General features: G+C 40.8%; 1 protein-coding gene across 2 annotated transcripts in view; it reads left to right on the top strand.

Annotated features, from left to right (window-relative positions):
• GPC6 (glypican 6) overlaps positions 1-21,542 on the top strand; it is a 768,070-nt gene that overhangs the window by 713,615 nt on the left and 32,913 nt on the right. The window contains exons 6-7 of one of the 2 annotated variants that reach the window (XM_083735305.1): positions 9,256-9,399; positions 18,859-18,888. In XM_083735305.1, coding sequence (XP_083591431.1) covers positions 9,256-9,399; positions 18,859-18,888 — 174 coding nt within the window. The remainder of the gene's footprint in view (positions 1-9,255; positions 9,400-18,858; positions 18,889-21,542) is intronic. The other variant, XM_083735306.1, reaches the window with a different exon arrangement.

The following is a 21,542-nucleotide window of genomic DNA, read 5'->3' as shown; positions in this document are numbered from 1 at the left end:
TAGTTATAGATGATGTAATAAGGTTACTGTAGCTTTAAGTGACGGTTGCATAGGCTTACATGATGGTTGATAAAACCTAGTTCCTAACCATGTTGTGAATCTTCGTACTTTTGTCCATTTACTGTATTTATTTTTCCCAATTTGAACTATAAAATGGAGATTTTCTTGAGTCAAAATGAGAGCACCCCTAAACATTTTTTAAAGAAAAAAGCACTGCCCATATTTACCCATATTCCTTCTTTCCTAGTCAATCTCACCACAAGGTCCTGTAGACTTGTTTTCTTTGAGCCAGGCTTGCATGAAGTTCTCACTGTGGTCAGTTCCAGAAGCTCCTTGTTGAATTCTCCTCACTGCTTGGCATCCTTATATGGCCTCACTGCCAATTTTCATTTTCAGGGCAGGCTGTAGCTTCAACTTTCTTCAGCCTATGTTGTGTCTTGCCCACCTTCCACCTACTTCTGCCCCAGACTTCTCTCTCAGCTTCTTAATCTCAGCCACTCTCAGTCTCACCCTCTGTCTTGTTCAGCTACTTTGGTCACTCAACAGTATGAATTATGTCTCAGCCAGCCTATCCTTCAACCAGATTTGGATAACATTGATTTCTCCCCACTCATCAGACCACCTCAACTGTCCAATGAGTGACCAGGCATTTGAGCCCAAATGACCAATCAAAGGTTTATCAAAAAGGACCGATTTTCCCCAGACCAGCCTGAGGTACTTACATGGCAGCCAACTGTCAGCTGTCAACAGATATTTAATATTTTAATCTAGCCCTTACAGGGCCTCCCACCATGTACAGTGGTACCTCGGGTTAAGTACTTAATTCGTTCCAGAGGTCCGTTCTTAACCTGAAATTGTTCTTAACCTGAAGCACCACTTTAGCTAATGGGGCCTCCTGCTGCCGCCGTGCCACTGGAGCACGATTTCTGTTCTCATCCTGAAGCAAAGTTCTTAATCTGAAGCACTATTTCTGGGTTAGCGGAGTCTGTAACCTGAAGCGTATGTAACCTGAAGCGTATGTAACCTGAGGTACCACTGTACACACCCTTTTTCTAACTAAACCCAACTGTTTGCTTAAACAAATTTTAAAAGGTATTTTCTCCAAAAGGCCTTTTAAAAAGATGTGGGGAACTGAACTTATGTTTGGGGGGAAATAAGAAATTGAGAGAAACCAAAACTGACAGATTCACCTATCCCTAAAGATGGAGGAGGGTTTGTTGAAACAGTTGGTGGTTTCCTTAAGAGGTGATAGCATGTGTTCCCCTCCTGGGCTTTTCTTCAGCAGCATTCACCCGAAGGTGCACAGATCTCCCCCAATCCCCAACACCAAATATCAGGATGTGTCCATTCCGCTCTTCTGTCTACTTAGAAGAGCCCTAGGGCTGCAGACAATGCAGCTTTGTTTTATCAATGCAGAAATTTCCAGGTTTCAGGTTTCCACGTTGGCAAAACCTTGACTTCCGGAGGCGGCGCAAAACGGCAATGGCGGTCCTCTTTACTCAGTGAAGAGGGGCTCCGCGAAAAAGGGTCGTCCGCTGCGGCAAAGCGGAGACCCATTAAGAAAAACCACAGGCAGAGCGAGCCTGTGGCTGTGGGACTCGGCAGGCGCCAAAAGCCCCCCCAGAAACGAAGAAGGAACCTCGTAAGGGGCTCCGGAACGTGAAAGGGGGAGTGGCGCTGTGAGTTCATCGCTCTTTTCGTGGAAGCAAAGCCGTGCTGCTGCTGCTGATGAGCGCTGACCTTTCTTCTTGAAAACATCGAAATTGGCTGCAACATACCCGTGAGTAAGGGGAACTAAATATTGGACTAAAATTCTGGAATTTGGCTGAAAACGGGAGGCGAGTAACAGGAAGTCCGTCTCCCGATCTTGCTAACTAGATCAAGGCAACGGCTCAGAAGAGCGCTGATCGTAAAAGCAAAACGAGGGCGCATTGATAGACTTTGTAGTGAAAAGACAAGCGGGAAATCTTTGTAAAATTTGTGGACTTTATTCTTGGAACTTTCTTCCTAATTTCGAGCTATGCGGAGTTAAAAGGGACAACCCAGTTGTCGGACTGTCAGTGCGCAAAAGAGAACTGTCAAACTGCTGATACTGTTATTGGAGTTTAAACTGTTACATAGACTGAGATATTAACGTTTAAACATTGTTGCTGGGACCCTTCTTGACACCTTGTGGCCTCTTTTCAAGAAATAGAAAGCCCGGGGAACCTTCCTTTTGTGCTCTGGAACTACTAAGACTTAATATAGGGAATATAAGAACTTCAATGGCGGAAAAGAGTTCTCTCCTTCCTTGAAACTTTGAAATACTCCCCCCTAGAGGATTGTGGAGACATAGAGGCCTGGGAACTGTACTTTATTGTGACTTTCTGTGGTTAAATTGTTTACACTCTGGACTTGTCTGACTCATGGAAAAGATAATTTGACCTTGAACAGAGGCAGGTGTGGAATGAGTGGCTCAGGGAGAACAAGAGCAGCCAAAGCTAAAGAAAAAGAAAAGAAACCGGTGCAACTTGTTCAAACAACCCTATCTCATCAACGTAGATCATCTGTCCCAACTGTGCTGACAGCACAGGAGGTGGAAGTTGAAGAGCCTGCTGCAGAAGATATGGCAACTGGAGGATCTGAAACAGTCCTGAAACAAATTTTGGAACAACTGGCAATTTTAAATCAAAAAGTGGACAATCAATCATCAAAAATTGATCAAGCTACATCCTCTATTAGTAAATTATCTGATCAGGTTTCCCAGCATACTCAGGCAATTGAGAAACTGCAAGGAGCCACGGCTGAAAACTATAAATTAGCTGTGGAAGCCAGTCAAAAAGCAGAACAGGCGAACAAAAAGGTTGATGAGATTAAGGGGGAAGTAAGGCCTCTGAAAAGACAGGTAGGGGAACAACAAGCCTACCTGTCATTGGTTGAACTGAAAAGTAAGGAAAATAATCTCAGGTTAAGGGCCATACCAGAACTGGAGGAAGGAAATTTAGAGGGATTCTTGACACTTTTGTTCTCCAAATTCTGGGGGATTGAGGAAGACAAGGATTTCAAAATTGTGACAGCTTTTAGACTGGGAAAATCGATAAAGAAAGATAAGTCCAGAGACTGTTTGGTTGTTTTGAGATCAAGAGAGGAAAGAGACAAGATACTAGGCCTACATTTTAAAAAATCTTTGGAGATAGAAGGTAAAAAGGCTGAAATTTACAGAGACATACCCAAACATCTTTTGGATCTTAGGACCACTTACACAGATCTGACCAAACTGCTGAGATATAACGCAATCCCTTATAGGTGGGAGTTCCCGCAAGGACTATCATTTACTTACAAAGGAAGGAAAGTAAGAATTAAAACACCCGAGGACCAACAGAAGTTCCTACACGACCACGAGGAGGACCTCCAGAAAGGAGCCACAGCTTCTTGGCCACCACCACCACCGGGACCATCTCCAAAACCTACACCGCCTGGATCTGGACCAGCACTACCACCTCCGGGATCGGAGGGAAACCTAGACACCCCATTGTAGGACCCACCAATTAGACCAGGATGTCTTTGCAGCTTCTCAGTTGGAATATAAATGGCGGAAATTCTCCGGAAAAAAGAAGAAAAGTATTTCATATTTTGAAAAAAGAACAATTGGACATTATTTGCCTGCAAGAAACACATGTGACAAGGCTCCACAGAAAAGTGCTAACTAATAAAAGATTAGGCCAAGAATTTATTTCTTCGGATAAAGTTAAGAAAAGAGGAGTGGTGATATATGCAAAGGAGAGCCTGTCACCGAAATTTCTATTTAAAGATGAACATGGCAGAATTTTGGCGATTGAAATCCAGACACAAGGAGAAAAATTTTTGATATTAGGAATATATGCTCCAAATGAAGGAAAATCGGAATTTTTCAGGAAGCTGCATGAGATTATGCTGGACTACTTAGATTATAACAACATCATTATGTTGGGTGACATGAATGGGGTTGTGTCTGTAAATATGGATAAGTCGCAAAGCGCTAACATAACGAAAGACGGCAGACTACCTAAAACTTTTTTTGAAATGACTGACAATGTGGACTTAATTGACATATGGAGGGTTAAGAACCCCCTAGGAAAAGAAGGAACTTTCTTTTCTGAAGCTCATCTGACATGGACACGTATTGACCAAATATGGATAACTAGAGGACTGGCACCCAAGACTAGAAAGGTGGAAATCTGCCCAAAAACCTGCTCCGACCATAACGCTTTGAAAATGGAACTGAGACTAAATACAACCGGATCCTTTAGATGGAAAATGAATGACACCTTACTAAGGGACGAGAAGATTGTTAAGAAGGCCCAAAAAACCTTAAAGGACTATTTTGAGATAAATTTAAATACCACTGTGGAAAAAAGAACAATCTGGGACACAAGTAAAGCAGTCATGAGAGGGTTTCTAATACAACAAAATACGATCAAGAAAAAGCTCTGGAATGAAAAGAAGGAGAAGATATTGGAAAAAATAAGAGATGGAGAGAAAAAATTAAGATCCAGGCCTAAGTCGAAGGAAGTGCTGAGAGAAGTGAAATTTTTCCAAGCACAATATTCGAAATTGATAAATCAAGAGGTGGAATGGAAAATTAAACAAATGAAACAAAGATCTTTTGAATCAGCAAATAAGTGTGGGAAACTGCTAGCATGGCAGTTGAAAAAGAGACAAAAACTCAATACAGTTACAAATCTAGAGATTGAAGGGAGAATGGTTCAGAAACCCGAGGAAATTAGAAAGTGCTTCCAGAGATATTTCAAAGAACTTTATTCACAAGGGCCGCAGAAAGATTCGGAGGTGGACCAATTTCTTAAAACTAACGGATTACAGAAAATACCTCAGGAAATGAGAACAACCCTGAATAGTAATATCACACAGCAAGAAATTGAAAGTGCCATTCAGAACCTCCAATTAGGCAAATCTCCAGGCCCTGATGGACTTACCTCCAAATATTATAAGGTTCTGAAGGACTACTTGATACAACCTTTGTTGGAGGTTTGTAACCAGATTATGGAGGGGAGGAAGGCACCGGAAACGTGGAAAGAAGCTTTCATCACATTGATACCTAAACTAGAAACTGAAAAGACCCAGCTTAAGAACTACCGCCCCATCTCACTCCTAAATGTGGATTACAAAATTTTTGCGGACATTTTGGCAAGTAGGTTTAAAAAAGTGCTTAATGAAGTGATCCATAAGGACCAGGCCGGCTTTCTCCCTGGTAGGCATTTGTTTGATAACACAAGAAACATTATCAACATTCTGGAACTTCTACAAACAAATCTTAACACTAGAGCGGTGTTAATCTTTATTGATGCGGAGAAAGCCTTCGATAATATCTCTTGGATGTTTATGAAGAGAAACTTGGAAGGGATGGGAGTGGGGCGGGGGTTTGAAAATGGAATAGAAGCAATATATTCAGAACAAAAAGCCAAATTGATAGTAAACAATGTGGTGACAGAGGAGTTTAAAACTGAAAAAGGGACACGGCAGGGGTGCCCTCTATCCCCCCTATTGTTTATTTCAGTTCTGGAGGTACTATTGAACATGATTAGAAAGGACCGGTTGGTACAGGGAATTGAGGTCGGAGTGAAACAATATAAATTGAAAGCATTTGCAGATGACCTGGTATTAACACTACAGGAGCCAGTCTCTAGTACTAAAAGAGTGTTAGAATTAATTTCTGACTTTGGTCGGGTGGCGGGATTTAAGCTGAACAAGCAAAAAGCTAAGGTTTTAGCAAACAATTTGACAACTACAGAAACAGATGAGTTCCTGAAAGAAACAGAACTAAATGTGGTTAAAAAAGTAAAATACCTAGGGGTGTATCTGACCTCCAAAAACTTGAATTTGTTTAAGGATAATTACGAGAAATGTTGGTCAGAAATCAAAAGAGATTTGGAAACATGGTCAAGATTGAAACTTTCCTTGTTGGGCCGAATAGCAGCTATAAAGATGAATGTACTGCCGAAAATGTTATTTTTGTTTCAGGCCCTACAGATCGTGGACAAGGTGGAATGTCTTGGAAAGTGGCAGAAGGATATTTCTAAGTTTGTTTGGCAGGGCAAAAAGCCCCGAATAAAGTTTAAAATATTAACTGATGCGAAAGAAAGAGGGGGATTTGCCCTGCCAGACTTGAGGTTATATTATGAATCTGCAGCCTTCTGCTGGTTGAAAGACTGGATTTTACTGGAAAACACTGATGTCCTAGATCTGGAAGGGTTTGACAATGCTTTTGGGTGGCATGCGTATTTGTGGTATGACAAGGTTAAAGTGCACAAATTGTTTAAAAACCACATTGTCAGAAGAGCAATTTTGATGGTCTGGACAAAATATAAAGACTTATTGGAGAGTAAGACTCCGAGGTGGCTCTCACCGGTGGAGGCCAAGGCACGTAAGAGACTGAACATGGAGGCCAATTGGCCTAAATATGGGGAAATAATTGAAAAAATTGGAGACAATTGGAGGTTGCAGAGCTTGGAAAAGCTAAAAAACAAGGTGCGAGATTGGTTGCACTATGCACAAATTCAAGAGGTTTTTAAAGTGAACAAGAAGGTTGGATTCCAGGTGGAAAAATCGAAACTAGAGACAGAACTGTTAGAGCCAAAAAATAAACTACTCTCGAGAATGTATAACTTGCTGCTTAAATGGAATACTCAGGATGAGACAGTCAAATCCGCCATGATAAAGTGGGCGCAGGATTTGGGGCATAACATTATGTTTGAAGACTGGGAAAGGTTATGGAACACCGGAATGAAATTTACGGCATGTAGTGCCTTGAAGGAAAACATTATGAAAATGATATATCGGTGGTACATGACCCCAGTCAAGCTTGCTAAGATATATCACCTGTCTGATAATAAATGTTGGAAATGTAAAGAGGCGGAAGGGACATTCTTTCACCTCTGGTGGACCTGCCCGAAAGTGAAGGCCTTTTGGGAGATGATTCATAATGAACTAAAAAAGGTACTTAGATTTACCTTACCTAAGAAACCGGAGGCCTTCCTCCTGGGCATGGTGGACCAGAGAGTGCTTAAGAAGGATAGAACTTTTTTTTATGTACGCTACTACAGCAGCAAGGATCCTGATTGCAAAGCATTGGAAGACACAAGATCTACCCACACTGGAGGAATGGCACACGCAGTTGATGGACTATATGGAACTGGCCGAAATGACTGGCAGAATCCGAGACTTGGGAGAAGAAACAATTGAGGAGGACTGGAAAAAATTTAAGGACTATTTGAAAAAACATTATAAGCTGTATGAATGTTAAAAAATGCACTTTTTAGGAAATTCTAGCTTCAGTAATGTTAAACTAAAGAAATGGAAATTAAGGCACAAGAAGTCAGAGATAGAATAATGAAACAACTTTATTGTGTTTAAATGAAAATGTACACGATTTGGGTTATAACACATTTGAAATTGGGTAACATGATAAAATGAAGGATACAACAAGTATTGAAACAAGTTAACAAATTGCTGATGTTTTGTATTACAGAGAATGCAGGGTTGGGAGGATGTGGGGAAGTCCAGTAGACTTGGAAAAAAGAACACGAAAATTTGTAACTTTTCTACTTTATTCTTATAATCTGTTCTCTATTCTTTTTTCTGTATTTCATAAACTCAATAAAAAATATTATAAAAAAAAACACGTTGGCAAAACCTTTTTTGACAAGCTTGTTGCTAGCTAGAACTCAGACAGAGGTCATTCACGTCAGCCTGAATCAAAGGCCCTTAACATCTAATATGACATATGAATATGACAAATGGTTATTTATCTAGATCTGCATACCTCCAGCCTGACCTGAATGGGGCTTATCCAGGTCCAATCTAGATTTCCTATATACTGACTACCTTTCAAAATATAACATGTGGAAAGTGATTAAACGAAGCATCCGCTGCGCTCTATTTAAAAACCATTCAGGAGCATGACATTACATTCTTCAGCCTCCAAATACGCTATTTTATTCTGGCAGAACTCTGTCTTTATTCTGACACATCACTAAGTAGAATCAATGAGATCAATTTCCTCCTTTTCATTTTTAACCCCATTGCCTCCCCCACTTATTACACGAGCCATATTGAGGCTGCTGTCACACAATCACCTTTGCAATATGTCCACTCCTTCTGCATTGTTTTCACCTTCAGTTTATGTAGATTGTGTTGCTCATAATTCTTTGGTGCACTCTTGAATGCGAGAGACTGGTCCTTACAGCTTCTTATCCAAAGACAAGCCTGCTCCCCTTGATCTAGCAGTGGCTTACTGCACAACTGTATAGCTTTTCTCCGTTTGGTGGGTCTCAGAAAACACACCAGGAAGCCTTGATGCAAATCCCTCTTTACCAAACACAAATAAGGCTTAAACAGATGGGAGCTGGAGCGGTAGTGGCTAAGTTTTAAAAATAATTCCATTTAGTTCCAAAAACAAGTTACACTCCTTTAAGAAAATAACACCTGAAACAGAACACTTGCCAGTGCAGTCCATTCACACATTTGGCTGCCAGTTACGTGTAGAAAAATCAAGTGAATGGCCTAAACAAGTCAGTGAATGTCCTGAGCAATTTGAGCCATAATTTCATGGGTTTTGATTTTTACCTCAAATGTTATCCTTTCATTGAGGTTGCTTTTTGTTCATTGAAAAAAATAGGTAGCCAATGAGTAAAAGCAATGTTTTCAAGTCTGTTTGATAATTATGTTGGAATGTACTTAGACATTCTAAGACTTAAAATTTAAGACTTAAATGTACACACTTGAAGAAACTACCCAGTCTTTGGGCAGTTCCACAAAAGAAAGAAAGAACCCAGAGAAGGTCTTGAAAGGGATAACTATATGATCCTTGAGATGGTCTATGCTCTGGTAATTTTTGTTCATGCTTTTGAGTAGCAGGTTGGGCAAAAAATAGTAAAAAAACAAAGGTATTGATTAGTCTCACTGAAAGCCAAAACAGAGCCATTCAAGTATTTTGAACTCAGACCTTCATATTGCATGTGTGAGGTATCTGTTTTGATACAGGTGACACAGCTTGAAATCCAGTTCATGTAACTTGGTGCTTAGACAATAAAATTCACAAGTATAACACATCGAGTCAGTAACAAAAAAATCTGCTTATTCAATTGCTGGTGACGCTGTTGATCGATCACTTTCACCAGGTTATCAAATTTATCCATGTGAAATTGAGACCCAGGAAAAAGATGCTGCTAGATTCAATTCTGTGTGAACCTTTGGAGTAATTTAGCATGGTTCTTGCAGGTCTTTCAAGGATGTGGACAGCCTAAACCAGCTCCAGCTTTAAGATCCTCCCGCTCTGTTCCGGATACCTTTAATACCCGCTTTCGACCCTATAATCCTGAGGAAAGACCAACAACAGCTGCTGGTACAAGTTTGGACAGGCTGGTAAGTAATAACTGTGGTAAAGTGATCTCAATTGTTATGAAAAGCAAAGGGATTTTATTTTGAAAGTTGACCTTCTCCACACTCTTAGATGCTCATACCTGTTGCATGACACCACCAAATAAAAATGTCTAACAGTACAATGAACAGCTATTTCACTCTGAAAAGAAAGAATGGCAAAATAATTGAATTATTTGGGCAGTGAAAAACTAACAATACTGGAAGTAACAATGATCTTTCCTGCAGACCACTAGAACAACGTAAGTATATGTCATGTGTGAACCTTCAAAGCATTTCCCTTGGGAAAGCTTTTCTCTCCTTTTCCTTCAGAATGACTTATTCTTGCGTGAGGTGCCACACAATGGTAGGAAAAGTCTGTGTTAGTTGGGGAAGTTTTGTAGGCCAGAGACTTAAATATTGCTTATTCTTGAGGTAAGTGGTTCAGTGAATCTACCTAAAATGTTAGAAAAACAACCTACCTCAGATATTCATTTAAATCTTAAATGAAGGACATAAAAAGCTAGCTTTTCAATGTGTGGACCTATAAAACAATTCTGACCTGTGTGTCTTCATGCATTATAGCAGTTTTCTAATTTTACAAATTGCAAATCATTAAAAAATATAGGGAGGAAAGAATTTTGGTCAGCTGAAACTTAACAGATAATTAATCTTTTCTCATTCGCCTCTTAATCTTGGTTATGTATGTGGCTTCACCATATGGCTATACATTGCCAAAGCAGCTGGCTAGTAACAACAAAACCTTGCTCATATGATGTGAACAGTTATCACCCAACAAAACAAATGTTTTCTTAAAAACTAGGGATGTTGCAGAATTATGCTGAAGAATTACCTGCTTGCTTACTCAACACTCTTCCTAGAACCGGATGAATTTACTGAGCTCTAGCCTTACAGAATGTGAGAATGGCCTTTTGAAGCTCACAAGTGCACTATAGCCATTTGACATCCTTCCCCATGTTGTCCTTTGCACTTCTGACTATGGGGGTGGAAAGGAGAAGCACATGGGGGTATGGGTGCTCAGCCTTACTTCCAGTGAGACATGTAGTGAGAGAAGAACCATCCTTCCAACACCAGTGCCATTGTTGCTTACCTGGATGGCAATGGACGGGCCAAGATGGCAGCAAGGTCAGGACCACTGGCTTAGTAGCAGTGGTACCCCCAGCATATGAGCTTCTCCTGCAATGAGATGTAAATCCCCATTCACATTCCAGTACAACATGTCACATATAAATAGTAGCACTGGATTGACTTTGCCCCTCCTGTCGTCTCCCTGCACGTGCTTCGTGGCATAGGAGCCACCTCCTAGTGGTTGAGGTCCCTTCAGCCGCCCCCTAATAAAATATTTGAGGAGACTGGAGGGCCTCAAAGTTGACATGCATTGACATTCAAATGAGGGGATGCCGCATCTAGTGATCGATTATGCAGGGCGGGGCTTACGTAGGTCTCCACAATATTTTATTCAAGTTGGCACTCCTGATTGGTGGTGTGTGCTGATTCTGAATGTGGTGTTATCAAAGACGAGGGGAGTTCCCCATTGTCACTGCCCCAGAAATATCAAACCAGAAACCTTTGGGGAATGTCATGAAACATTTTTGGATAGGTAGAAAGACCCACTTTTGCCCCAGATTTCTAAGAGTAGGATACTACAAAGTCAAGACCAAATCTGAAGCTTGCCACCTTTCATGACACCTTTCATGGCATTCCTAATAAAAACACAGTCACATTTCGGATACTTACAGGTAATTATATAAGATATGCATGTGTAGTTTCCATTACATTTAGAAAGCTCCCTGCTGCTTACATGGACTTCTCAGGAGTTCCCAGTTGTCTATCATCCAGATAAGGAGCTCTCAGCTGTCTTACATCTAGGCCCAGATAGGTCCATGCCTGCTTAGTTTCAAAAATGCTTATAGCATAAGGTGCTCTCAGCTCCTTCACTGTCAGTTCTGATTATGTAACTGAGTAGGGATGCTACATATCTCTATTCCCTGCATTGTTTTCAGTGAAATGTGCCTCTTTGTACCCACATTCTGACCCAACTCTTTGAGAACAGATTGCTGGATGTAATAGGAACAACTACTATAAATGACAATCACTTTTTTTAATTCACTTTTTATGCTATCCTTTTCTGATACTTAACAGAATTAAACCACTCTGTTCTGTCCAACAGAATGACAGGTGTTGACACCCAAGACACAATATTAAGATACTAAAAATATTGCCTGCTATTTGGGTCCACTTCATCCACATTCATCCCATTTCAGAGCAGCAGGAAGAAGATAGACTGGGATCTCCTGACTGTAAACCAGCAAGAGTTTCTGACTCCCAATACAATTGCCCCCCAAAATCCCCAGAACATTCTCTCCTCCTTTCCCCCTCTGAAATTAAGACAGCTTGTGAGGAAATCAGAGTAGATTTGCATGTGAGCTAAATTTTTGGTATTGAAAACAAATCTGTGGACTGACCAAGTATTTACCTTGTCCTACAATTCTATGTCAGCTTTCCTGTTTTGTGCATGGGTCCAGTTAGTAGACCTCATACTTCTTTTGGGGCAGAGAGTAGATCTGCCAAGCCTACAATTTGACTCCATCCTTCCCTTTTTTTGGGTCCCTCTTGGGTTTTCCCTGCAATAGGCTGCTGCTACTCAACCAACCACATCTTCCCTGGGCCCTGTTAAACTTTTACTACCCTATTAAAATATTGCTGGGCTCCATTGACCTAGCTTGCCTCCCTGCGATATCACCTTTCAAGCCTCTCTTCATGTGCTACAGAAATGCAATACATCATAGGAACTATTTTCCATAGAATTCTGCAATGAGAAAAGTCCTCGTGTCTCCAAATGAAGAATCACGAGTGGTCACCTAGTGGAAAGATCGCTCCAGGCATCCAGTGTTAAAGGATTGTGATTCTCCCTTGTATGGAAGAGAGTCCTTCTCACTGCCTAGCTATTTTTTCTGAAGCATGTTGCCTGTGGTAGGTACTGTCAGAAAGGGATGCGGGTGGCACTGTGGTCTAAACCACTGAGCCTCTTGGGCTTGCAGATTGGAAGGTTGGCAGTTTGAATCCCCGCAATGGGGTGAGCTCCCATTGCTCTCTCCCAGCTCCTGCCAACCTAGCAGTTCGAAAACACATGAGTGCAATTAGGTACTGCTGCGGCAGGAAGGTAAACGCCATTTCCGTGCGCTCTGACTTCTGTCACGGTGTTCCGTTGCATCAGAAGTGTTCTAGTTCCCAGACATTTCACCATCTATTGATCCCTGTGCCACCACTTTATTTCTCACTGCCACCACCCAGGCCCTACCTGGTACAATACTGAGTCCAGTCAGGGTTAAATTAGAACATAAACTTTTGTTTATATATTGCAGTTTAACAAGCATGTGGTTTCATAAACAGTATCGGTCAATTACAGTCATGGGGTGCCTATCCAGACCTATAACTTCCGCTATCTGCACTCACTCACTAAACCACCTCTCAGATATTTACTTGTCTTCCTAGCCCCTAACTGTTCCTGACTCAGCTTATTTCACTACACTAACTCAACCTACCCACAAACTCTATCCCAATTCACTCCCACTCCAACCAACCACCCAACTCCCAACAAACTCCTCCCAGAGCTGGTTTTATAGTCCCTCTGACTCCACCCCCCCCGAGTCCTGATTGGGTAACCTGTTTAACTATTTCACCTCCAGCACTCTCATATGTTAACGTCACAGCCACATGACCCGGAAAGCTGTCTGTGGACAAACACCAGCTCCCTTGGCCTGAAAGCGAGATGAGCGCCGCAACCCCATAGTCACCTTTGACTAGACTTAACCATCCAGGGGTCCTTTACATTTTTTTTCTGTCAGAAAGCTGAGAGATGGGGATCCAAGAGACTCTGTCTAGGGAATCTATGCCTATTTACTTGGAAGAAATACCCCCAGATAGTTCATTCCAGCCCTGCACAGGAAAGCAGCAGGAAAAAAGACTATTATAGCACTAGCAGAAGCCAGCAGATCAGGGATGCTCAAACTGTGACCTTCCTTATGGTCACTCCAGCTCCTGTCAGCCTCAGCCATCATGACGAATAGTCAGGGATTATGGGAAAGGCAGGCCAACAACCTCTGGAGAACAACAGTTTCCTCCTCCCAGATTTACTGGCTGCTGCTACTAGCAAACTAATCTCCACAATACAAACTCCAAATGGCAAATCTATGCTGCAGATTTAAAACATTCCCACAAATTTGCCATGCATCTCACTAGTCATAATATATTACTCTTAAGATGAAATGGCGAGAATAGCTTTTCAACGGAGAAATCCGTTTCTGTCCATGAGAAAATTGAACGCGCCCAAAACTGAAACAAGTAATCCTGAGCCTGTCAAATTAAAGTGCAATCACTTCAACTCCCAATTAACTTTACAATACACTCATTTTTACAGCTCCTCTCATAATTAAATAAGCACTTATTGTTGTTAAGTGTCCATATGCATAATGCATCTTCGCTCGCTAAACTTTAATTAAGGAATTCATGTTTCAAACGAGTTGGGACACAAAACTTATTTCACAACTACATTAAACATATGAATCAGTGTTCTTGTTATCAACGCCTTCAACCATCGGGTACTTTTCTTTTGTCCCCTCAGACCAAAAAAAAAAGTTTTTTGACACTCCCTTCTTCTCAAAAATGACTCTTTACGTGCAAAATATAAAAGTGATGCTGTTATGTGTGCTACATAAAAGCAGCTCTTGACTTTCATTGTGAAAGTCTGCATATTTTACCCTCTATCTTTTTTTACTGTTTTCTAACTCTGCAGCCTATTCAAAGAGTTTCAGCAGACAAAGCTGCAATAACATTTTATTACAAATTTACAAATATGAAAGGGATTCGTAACACTTACATGTTTTAGCTATCGGTATACATTTACACTTAAAAAAAAATATCAGAAGAAGCATGTTGCTGGGGTTATCAGTTGTCACGCAAAATCATTTTGAGAATTAAAAATATAAAATCACAGAGGTGGAGAAGTCTTGAGGCCATCAAGTACAACCCCCTGCTTAATGCAGAAAATTCAGTGCCAGAGCATCTGGTCTCTTCTGAGAGAGGAAGAGTGGGTTATGAATTTAATAAAATCAATCATTCAATCAATCCCCAAGATATGGCTGTATAGCCTCTGGTCGAGATCTCTAGATTATTTTTTGCTGCTGCTACTACTACAGCTACTACTACTATTATTATTATACCGCCTTTCATTTCAAAAAGAAATACCAGGGTGGTTCACAAACAAATAAAACCAATAGTAAAATGACAATAATAAAACTAATTAAAAACACAGCTGCTGTAGTTAAAATACATAGTAAAATGGCTACATTAAAGCATCCACAATTAACATATGTAGGATAAACAAGCCAATCAGGGGAATGCTTTCAAGAAATGTTTTCAAGAGCCGGCGGAATGCCAATGCTGATGGGGCTTCCGGTTTTTCATCAGGGTAGGGATTCCACAGCACTGCTGCTATCAGTGAAAAAGGCCCATCAATCTATCTATTACCTATCTGTCTACACCTGCACACACATATTCAAATTTGAATGTGTGAAAACAACAAACCTCTTGATCTTTTACAAGACTTGCAATATAATGGACTTGCAATATAATGTCCATGATTAACAAATCTTTCAGACTTCTAAGCTTAGAAGCACATAGGTGGCCACTGTTCAGTCAGTTGAGAAAACCCTTCTCCCTCCCTCTAATTGGGGACATGGAATTTTCAATTTGAAGTGGATAAATTAAATTAGGGCTACAAATTTTTTATTCTTATTGTGGATTAGGAGCATTCTTAGAGTGGGGGCAATGGCAAAATAATGATAATGGTGGTTATGAATATAATACTGTTGAATACATCTGAAATCCTGGGCTTTCAAACCCATATATATATATCTTCCGGAATGTGTCTTTGCTGGTGAAATAATGAACATCTGGCAGCTCTAATACAGAAGTCTAATCTTTCCAATCAACTTGGCAGAAAATGGGTAGAAGAATAAGCTCCCAGGTCCATAGGGTCTGACTTTTCAATTTGATAAATCTAGAAAAATTGTGCTTATCCACACTTAGCCAATACGGATACAGGTGTGCATCTGAATGTGCAGTTCTAATCATACCGTAGTGCTAATTTCACCCCATGGAAATGACTTCAGGTGCCTATGGATGCTTCCACATCAGTACTTAATACATTAAGAATAGGGAACCCATGGCAAAATGATGTTGTACTACAACTCCTATAAACCCTAATGGGACTCAGTCACCCCAATGGATGGGGCTGGGCTGGTAGGAATCTGCGTCCGAAAACATCTGGAGAGCCACCAATTCCCCAACTCATTGGGGCAGCATTGGGGCCATTAAGTTGGATCCACACATAGACTTAGAGGAGACTCACTGATTGTAGTGTTAATTAGTCCCATTGACTTTAATGGTTCTACTCATTAAATAAAACTTCCTGGAGTCTTAATCAAGGGCAGAAAATGCAACTAGCACAGTACAGTAGTATTTATTTTACACAGCAAATTTCTTCTATTCATCCCCTGCCCCCTTTCATTTACAACCATAAATAAGCTGTAAAATGATTTGCCATGTCCCCACCAGAGACATTTTCTTTAAAAAAGAAAAGAAAACCCTTTAAAGATGGGTTTATTCTTCATACTACAATAGGAATAGGTATTTTTAAATGTGAAAAACACTATTGTATAGACCAAGTGCAATATCTTCTTTGTGTATTTTACCAGGCAGGAGTCAGCTTAACCACTGTAAATTCATAAGACAGGCTGACAAAATGGGGGATAAGTGACGGCTTGAAGCTGTGCTACTTACCAGCAGCTTGACTCCAGGATCATTTTAGAACAACTCATGTCTGTCTTTCCTAAGGATTTGCAGGAGCTATATTGGGCGGCTGGTCCTAGGTGTCTGAAAGGCAAGCAAATCTCAGCATAAATAAGGCAATCTGCTCTATGCATTCCCATTAACTTGCAGCGACAAATTTAGCTTTGTGTGACTCTGCCAGATTCTTTTCTGCATTTCTGCAGAAACAGCAGGCAAATAACCAAGCTCCCCGCTTAGCCATATGCTACAGCTAATGGTTATTTCTTCCCCCCACCCTCCCTGGGTAGCTTATGAATGGGAAAGCCATGTGTCGCTATTCATCTTTATTTATTTATTTTAGTTATATATTTATAGGACTTGTAAACTGAGCCTTCATCCCCAAATGGATTTCGGAGCAGTGCAGTAGACATTTAAAATCTATAATAATAATAATAATAATAATAATAATAATACAAAGCCAATGTTAAACATCAATATCATAAAAGTGAGAGGAATAAAACCAGTCAACCAGCTGAAAATATAATAATTTAAAGTTAGGCAAATAGAAAGGTGCCAAAAGGAACAAATTGTCGGCACCAGAATTGCCATTCTCAAGTGGGCATTCCAAAGCTGGGATGCTACCACAGAGAAAGCGCTCTTTTCTGCATATGTATAGCACACTTCTCCAATAGCTGGAACATGGGAAAGTGCCTCCTCTGGCTATCTTAATGCATGGCCAGCTTGATATGGGAGGAGGTGCTCCTTCAGATATTTGGGGCCCAAGCTCTTTAAGGCCCAAACCAGCACCTTGACATTGAACAGGAAGCAAGTATGGTTCCCTCAGAACAGATGTGGTTTGGCTCCATCAAGAGAAACCATCTCATTCTGTACAAGTTGAAGATTTCAAACCGCAGCCCCACATATCACACGTTATAATAATTCAACCTGGAGATTACCAGAGAATGGTTTACTGTAGCCAAGCTATCCTTATCCAGGAAAGGTCACCACTGACCAATGAAGCAAAGCTGGTTAAAGGTGCTGTGAGCCACTTGGGGTTTCAGTGACAATGCTGGATCAAGCTACTTATCTGCTCCTTTGCAGGAGTGCAACCTCACCCAGAAAAGTTAACACAGCAACTTTCCAGACCAGGAAACTATCGACCCACAGTGCTTGTCTCCTCAAGATTCAGCTTCAAGTTACTGGCCCTCATCAAGTCCAGATAGTAATTCAGTACCACCATAGCCTTACCCGACTTTGATGACAAAGTGAAATAGGGTTAGGTGTCATCTAGATACGAATGACATCTCCCTCCAACTTTGTAAGGCACCTCACTCAGCAATTTCATTTCAGGTTTCATTTAGCTGTCGGGACCAAAGGAGCAATCTTCTGGAATCCACAAAGAATGTCCTCTGTGCTTTCGAGACTTCAAGAATCAAGAAGCTCAAATATCAAAGTCCCAGTAGTGCCCACTTCCAAAACCTTCACAAATCACAGTGAATAGACCAAACCCCGAATCTCCCAGATTAATATTTAGACATTCATTCAGTTGGTCCCAGGGCGCAGCATAATCCAAAAAGCTGAACCTAATCAAGTCTCGATCTGGTCCATAAATGAATGGGAGACCACTTGAGAATTCTAAGTCTGCCACCTTGCCCTTCATTGTGAAAGAAAGATGGGGTATAAATGTCACACTAATGATTGTGATTTCATCTTTGAGTAGCAGCACAGGACAATCTGAACTGGTTCCAACTGGTGAGAAAGAAAGAGACAGACAGAGCGTTACCTGAAGCAGAACAAAACAACAAAACAATTGATTGCAACTAAGCCAGAATAGGACCAAAATAAACACAAGGGCTTTGGAAGAAAACTGCCTTTGAGGCCTCCCTGATAATATACGGCCAAATTGTTTTATATTGATTTATCATAACACACTCCAATACCAGGCAGCATGGAGTGGTTAAAATGAAGTGAGAGACACCCCTGCCATCATCAAAACATCAGTCTTTGTCAGAATGTCACCTTTTAAAGAGAAGAGAGAGTGCAAAATGGTCACCTGTGTTTATGGTGCACAAAAGTTCAGAAACCCTGATGTATCTTCAATGCAGTCTGAGTTTCTAAAAGTGCATGCATCTCCTTATACATTAATTTGCTGCCCCAATTTTATTTCCATTAAGGTCTTAAGCAGGAAGTGTCTGATATTATTATTGTGGAAATATGCCCCTTTCTGTTTAGCAGAAGAGACTTTGATAACTTTGGTAGGAACTGGGGATGGGTGAGTGATGGGACACAGAGATTAATGGCAGGAGAGAAAAATTATGAATTCTGTTATTACATTCCTGAGAGTTTGTATTCTGAAGTTTTTAGCATTAGCCCTATAGAAAAGTTAAAACATGCACTCAATTAAAAATAGAACAAAATAAAAGCTAAATGTGAGACAGAGGTGGTTTGGGGCTAATTGGATATGTGTATATTGTCAACCATAATTAAATAAGTCCCATTCACAGTGGTTTGCTAATACTGATACACTATCTTCTTTGCAGCTGTCTTCTGTCTATAACCTAACACTTTGTCTTGAATTATTTTCTTTTCTTTTCTCTTTCTTTTGCTTCCCAGAGGACTATCTGGAGGACAATGCAACATGGTGTAAGCTCTGGTATTCTTATTCTTGACTTTCATATCCATTCGCCTGTTTCTGATTTTGCTGTGCAAACTCCATCTAGTATCATCTGTGTCACGTTCCCTTGGCTTTCCTGCAAAATGAGTTCATTTCCAGTTTTCAGAAATCTCAGTGTTTGGAACACGTGATTCGGGTTCTTTTCATCACCCCTCATTTCCCAGAGTGGTTTTCATCTAAGTCAATGTTTCCCAAACTTCTAATGACTGAAATAATGTGTTGTTGTTTTTTTTCTGCCTTAAAATTCAAATGACACACCAGTCATACAGCTGTACAGATTTCCTTTTAGACTGCGTTATTACTCTTCTTGAGCACCCACCTAAATGCAATGCCATCCAAACAATTGTGTTAATGGCTTTAAAAAAAATAAATTGTGGACAAGGAGCCTCTGAATCTGATCGGGACTCTGGTGTGGGGAATAGGGGGGACTTCAACCCTTTGGCCACCGCAGTGGTTGCAAATCTCCCTGTATGGAATTTCCCTTTTCCAAAGCCATTTGTGTAATTGCTCATCTCGTTTGGCCCTCAGGTGTCTCCATCCTCTGCATGAATCTACATTTGCTTCAATCCATTCTAACTGTTGCAGACTCTACTCTTTAAATGATCTGGAAAGGCCTTCATGAAGTAAAACTTAGTTTCAGCAAGGCCCCAGAGTAAAATTTCATATTTTAGGATAGTGGGTAGATAGTTCAATTGGAGAAATACAAGATTCAGTAAACTTCAAAGGTACATGCCCTCCCACAAGCTACATTTAATTTATTGTAAAAAGGGAGGGAGATAATAGAAATATATCTTATGTTATTTTTAATGCATCCTAAAAAAGCCTATAGCAATGGAATCAACACGGTACTTATTTCACAATGGGATTTGTACCTTTGACTTGCATACCTAGTGCACAAGCTCATTTAATTTATTGTTTGTAGCAATTGTTTCTCTGTTCGTATAACCAGTGTTTATTTCTGAGCTGGACGGGGGCGGAATAGGTCATGGTAAGAATGAAGTCTGAAATACAGGCAATTTCTTACTTTCCATAAGGACTCAATCAGCGAATGCCAGAGCAAGATATTCATACATTTATTTATGTGTCATGTACTTCTGAAAAGTGATTTCACAGCTCCTGTGCTACCTTTTCCTGACTACTGCTTTTCCTGTTTTACCAAGGGTTGTGGAATAGAATCTATCCATCTCATAGTCTGGGCACCACCCAGAAAAACATAGTATATTCTCTGGTTAGGCTTATGCAGTCAAGCAACTTTCATAACAGGAAAGTCCAAGGGGGAACTACGGCGGTGCTTAATTTCAAAAACTGGTTTAGTTGATGTCAGACTCCAGAACTTCTTACAGTTGCTTGGTGGGTCAGGGAACAGCTATGACGAGGAATTCCTTAATGTCATCCACTTAAGCTGGCCATTTCTCTAACTGTTGCATCAGAAGCCAGGAGGAAGTGCATTGTGTTTGAAGGAGGGATGAATTTGAGTCAGCTGCCTGGGGCACACCAGCACACTTGTCTCAATAGAATACATTTAATCAGTCTGCAGTCACCATAATCCTCCAGCCTGATTTCATTTACAGTTAGCTGGTGTATTGCAATGTAGCAAAAAAAAAAAAAAAAAAAAAGGAGGATTTTTCTCTAGCATCGCCGCTTAAACCTGCAGACATACAGTATGTCTGAGTCAGGAAGTATATTAATACTCTAAATATACAATTTGTCTCTCAAGCATTCACAGAATATAAAGTAGAATAAATTCATATTTAATGAATGCAAATGACGTCGAGTATCTTTAACACCACGGGACGGATACAGCCTTTTCCGCAATTCTTCTTCATGGGTATATGTAGATGTGAATACGGAATACTTAGATGTGACAACAGAATATGTTAAAGGGGCAAGACCTTGCATGGTCTCAGTCACACCTCCAAGTCAGAAAATAACAGGTTGAAAACAAGCCAATGATGTAAACGTGCCAATATTTTCACACTGCTGGGTTGCTAAGCTGCTGCAGGTGCCATTTCCTCATGCATAAAATGGAACATATCGTGGATGAGATCACAACAGAGGATCTGATCTCAGTCAAAGCATACAGTTTCCATTTAGCAACCTCCGCCTGTCTGTCTGTTCTCTCTGTAAGAGACAGTGATGGAGTTGAACGCCTTTAGAAATGTTCTTCATAAAAGGAAGCACCTGTGGTCATCCTTAATCAGGGGTGTAGCACATCTTCTTGAATGTGAAGAGTGATCCCTAATCTTAATCATGTTCTTCCCTGCAACAAAGTCTCTCACTGTGCTATTCCAGAGAAAAAGTGATGTTGATAGAACACGGTTTGCCCATTCAAATGAGCTGTGGGCAAATGTGGGGTTTCAATCCTGGCCTCCCAAACAGAAGCCAGGGCACCGGCCTCTCAGAGGTACCCCAGCAAGTGGGGGAGCTGTGCAGCTTTGCCAGCGGCCTCCCCTTTCCCTCCTGCACTCCCACCAGCTGCACCCCATCAACTATATGGCTGGCGGGTGTGCAGCTTGCCTCCCAAGCCTCTGCAGAAGGAGAGCGATTCCCCGCAGAGGCTTGGGAAAAGGTTGACAACTCTGGGAAATGGGGTGTGGGGCGCCGGAGGGATCTTTGCACCACA

Source organism: Podarcis gaigeae (assembly GCF_964106915.1).
Source record: "Podarcis gaigeae genome assembly, chromosome: 4".
In the NCBI taxonomy this organism is placed as follows: domain Eukaryota; kingdom Metazoa; phylum Chordata; class Lepidosauria; order Squamata; family Lacertidae; genus Podarcis; species Podarcis gaigeae.
The sequence above is the reverse complement of the archived record's forward strand: the minus strand, read 5'-3'. Positions and strand labels throughout refer to the sequence as shown.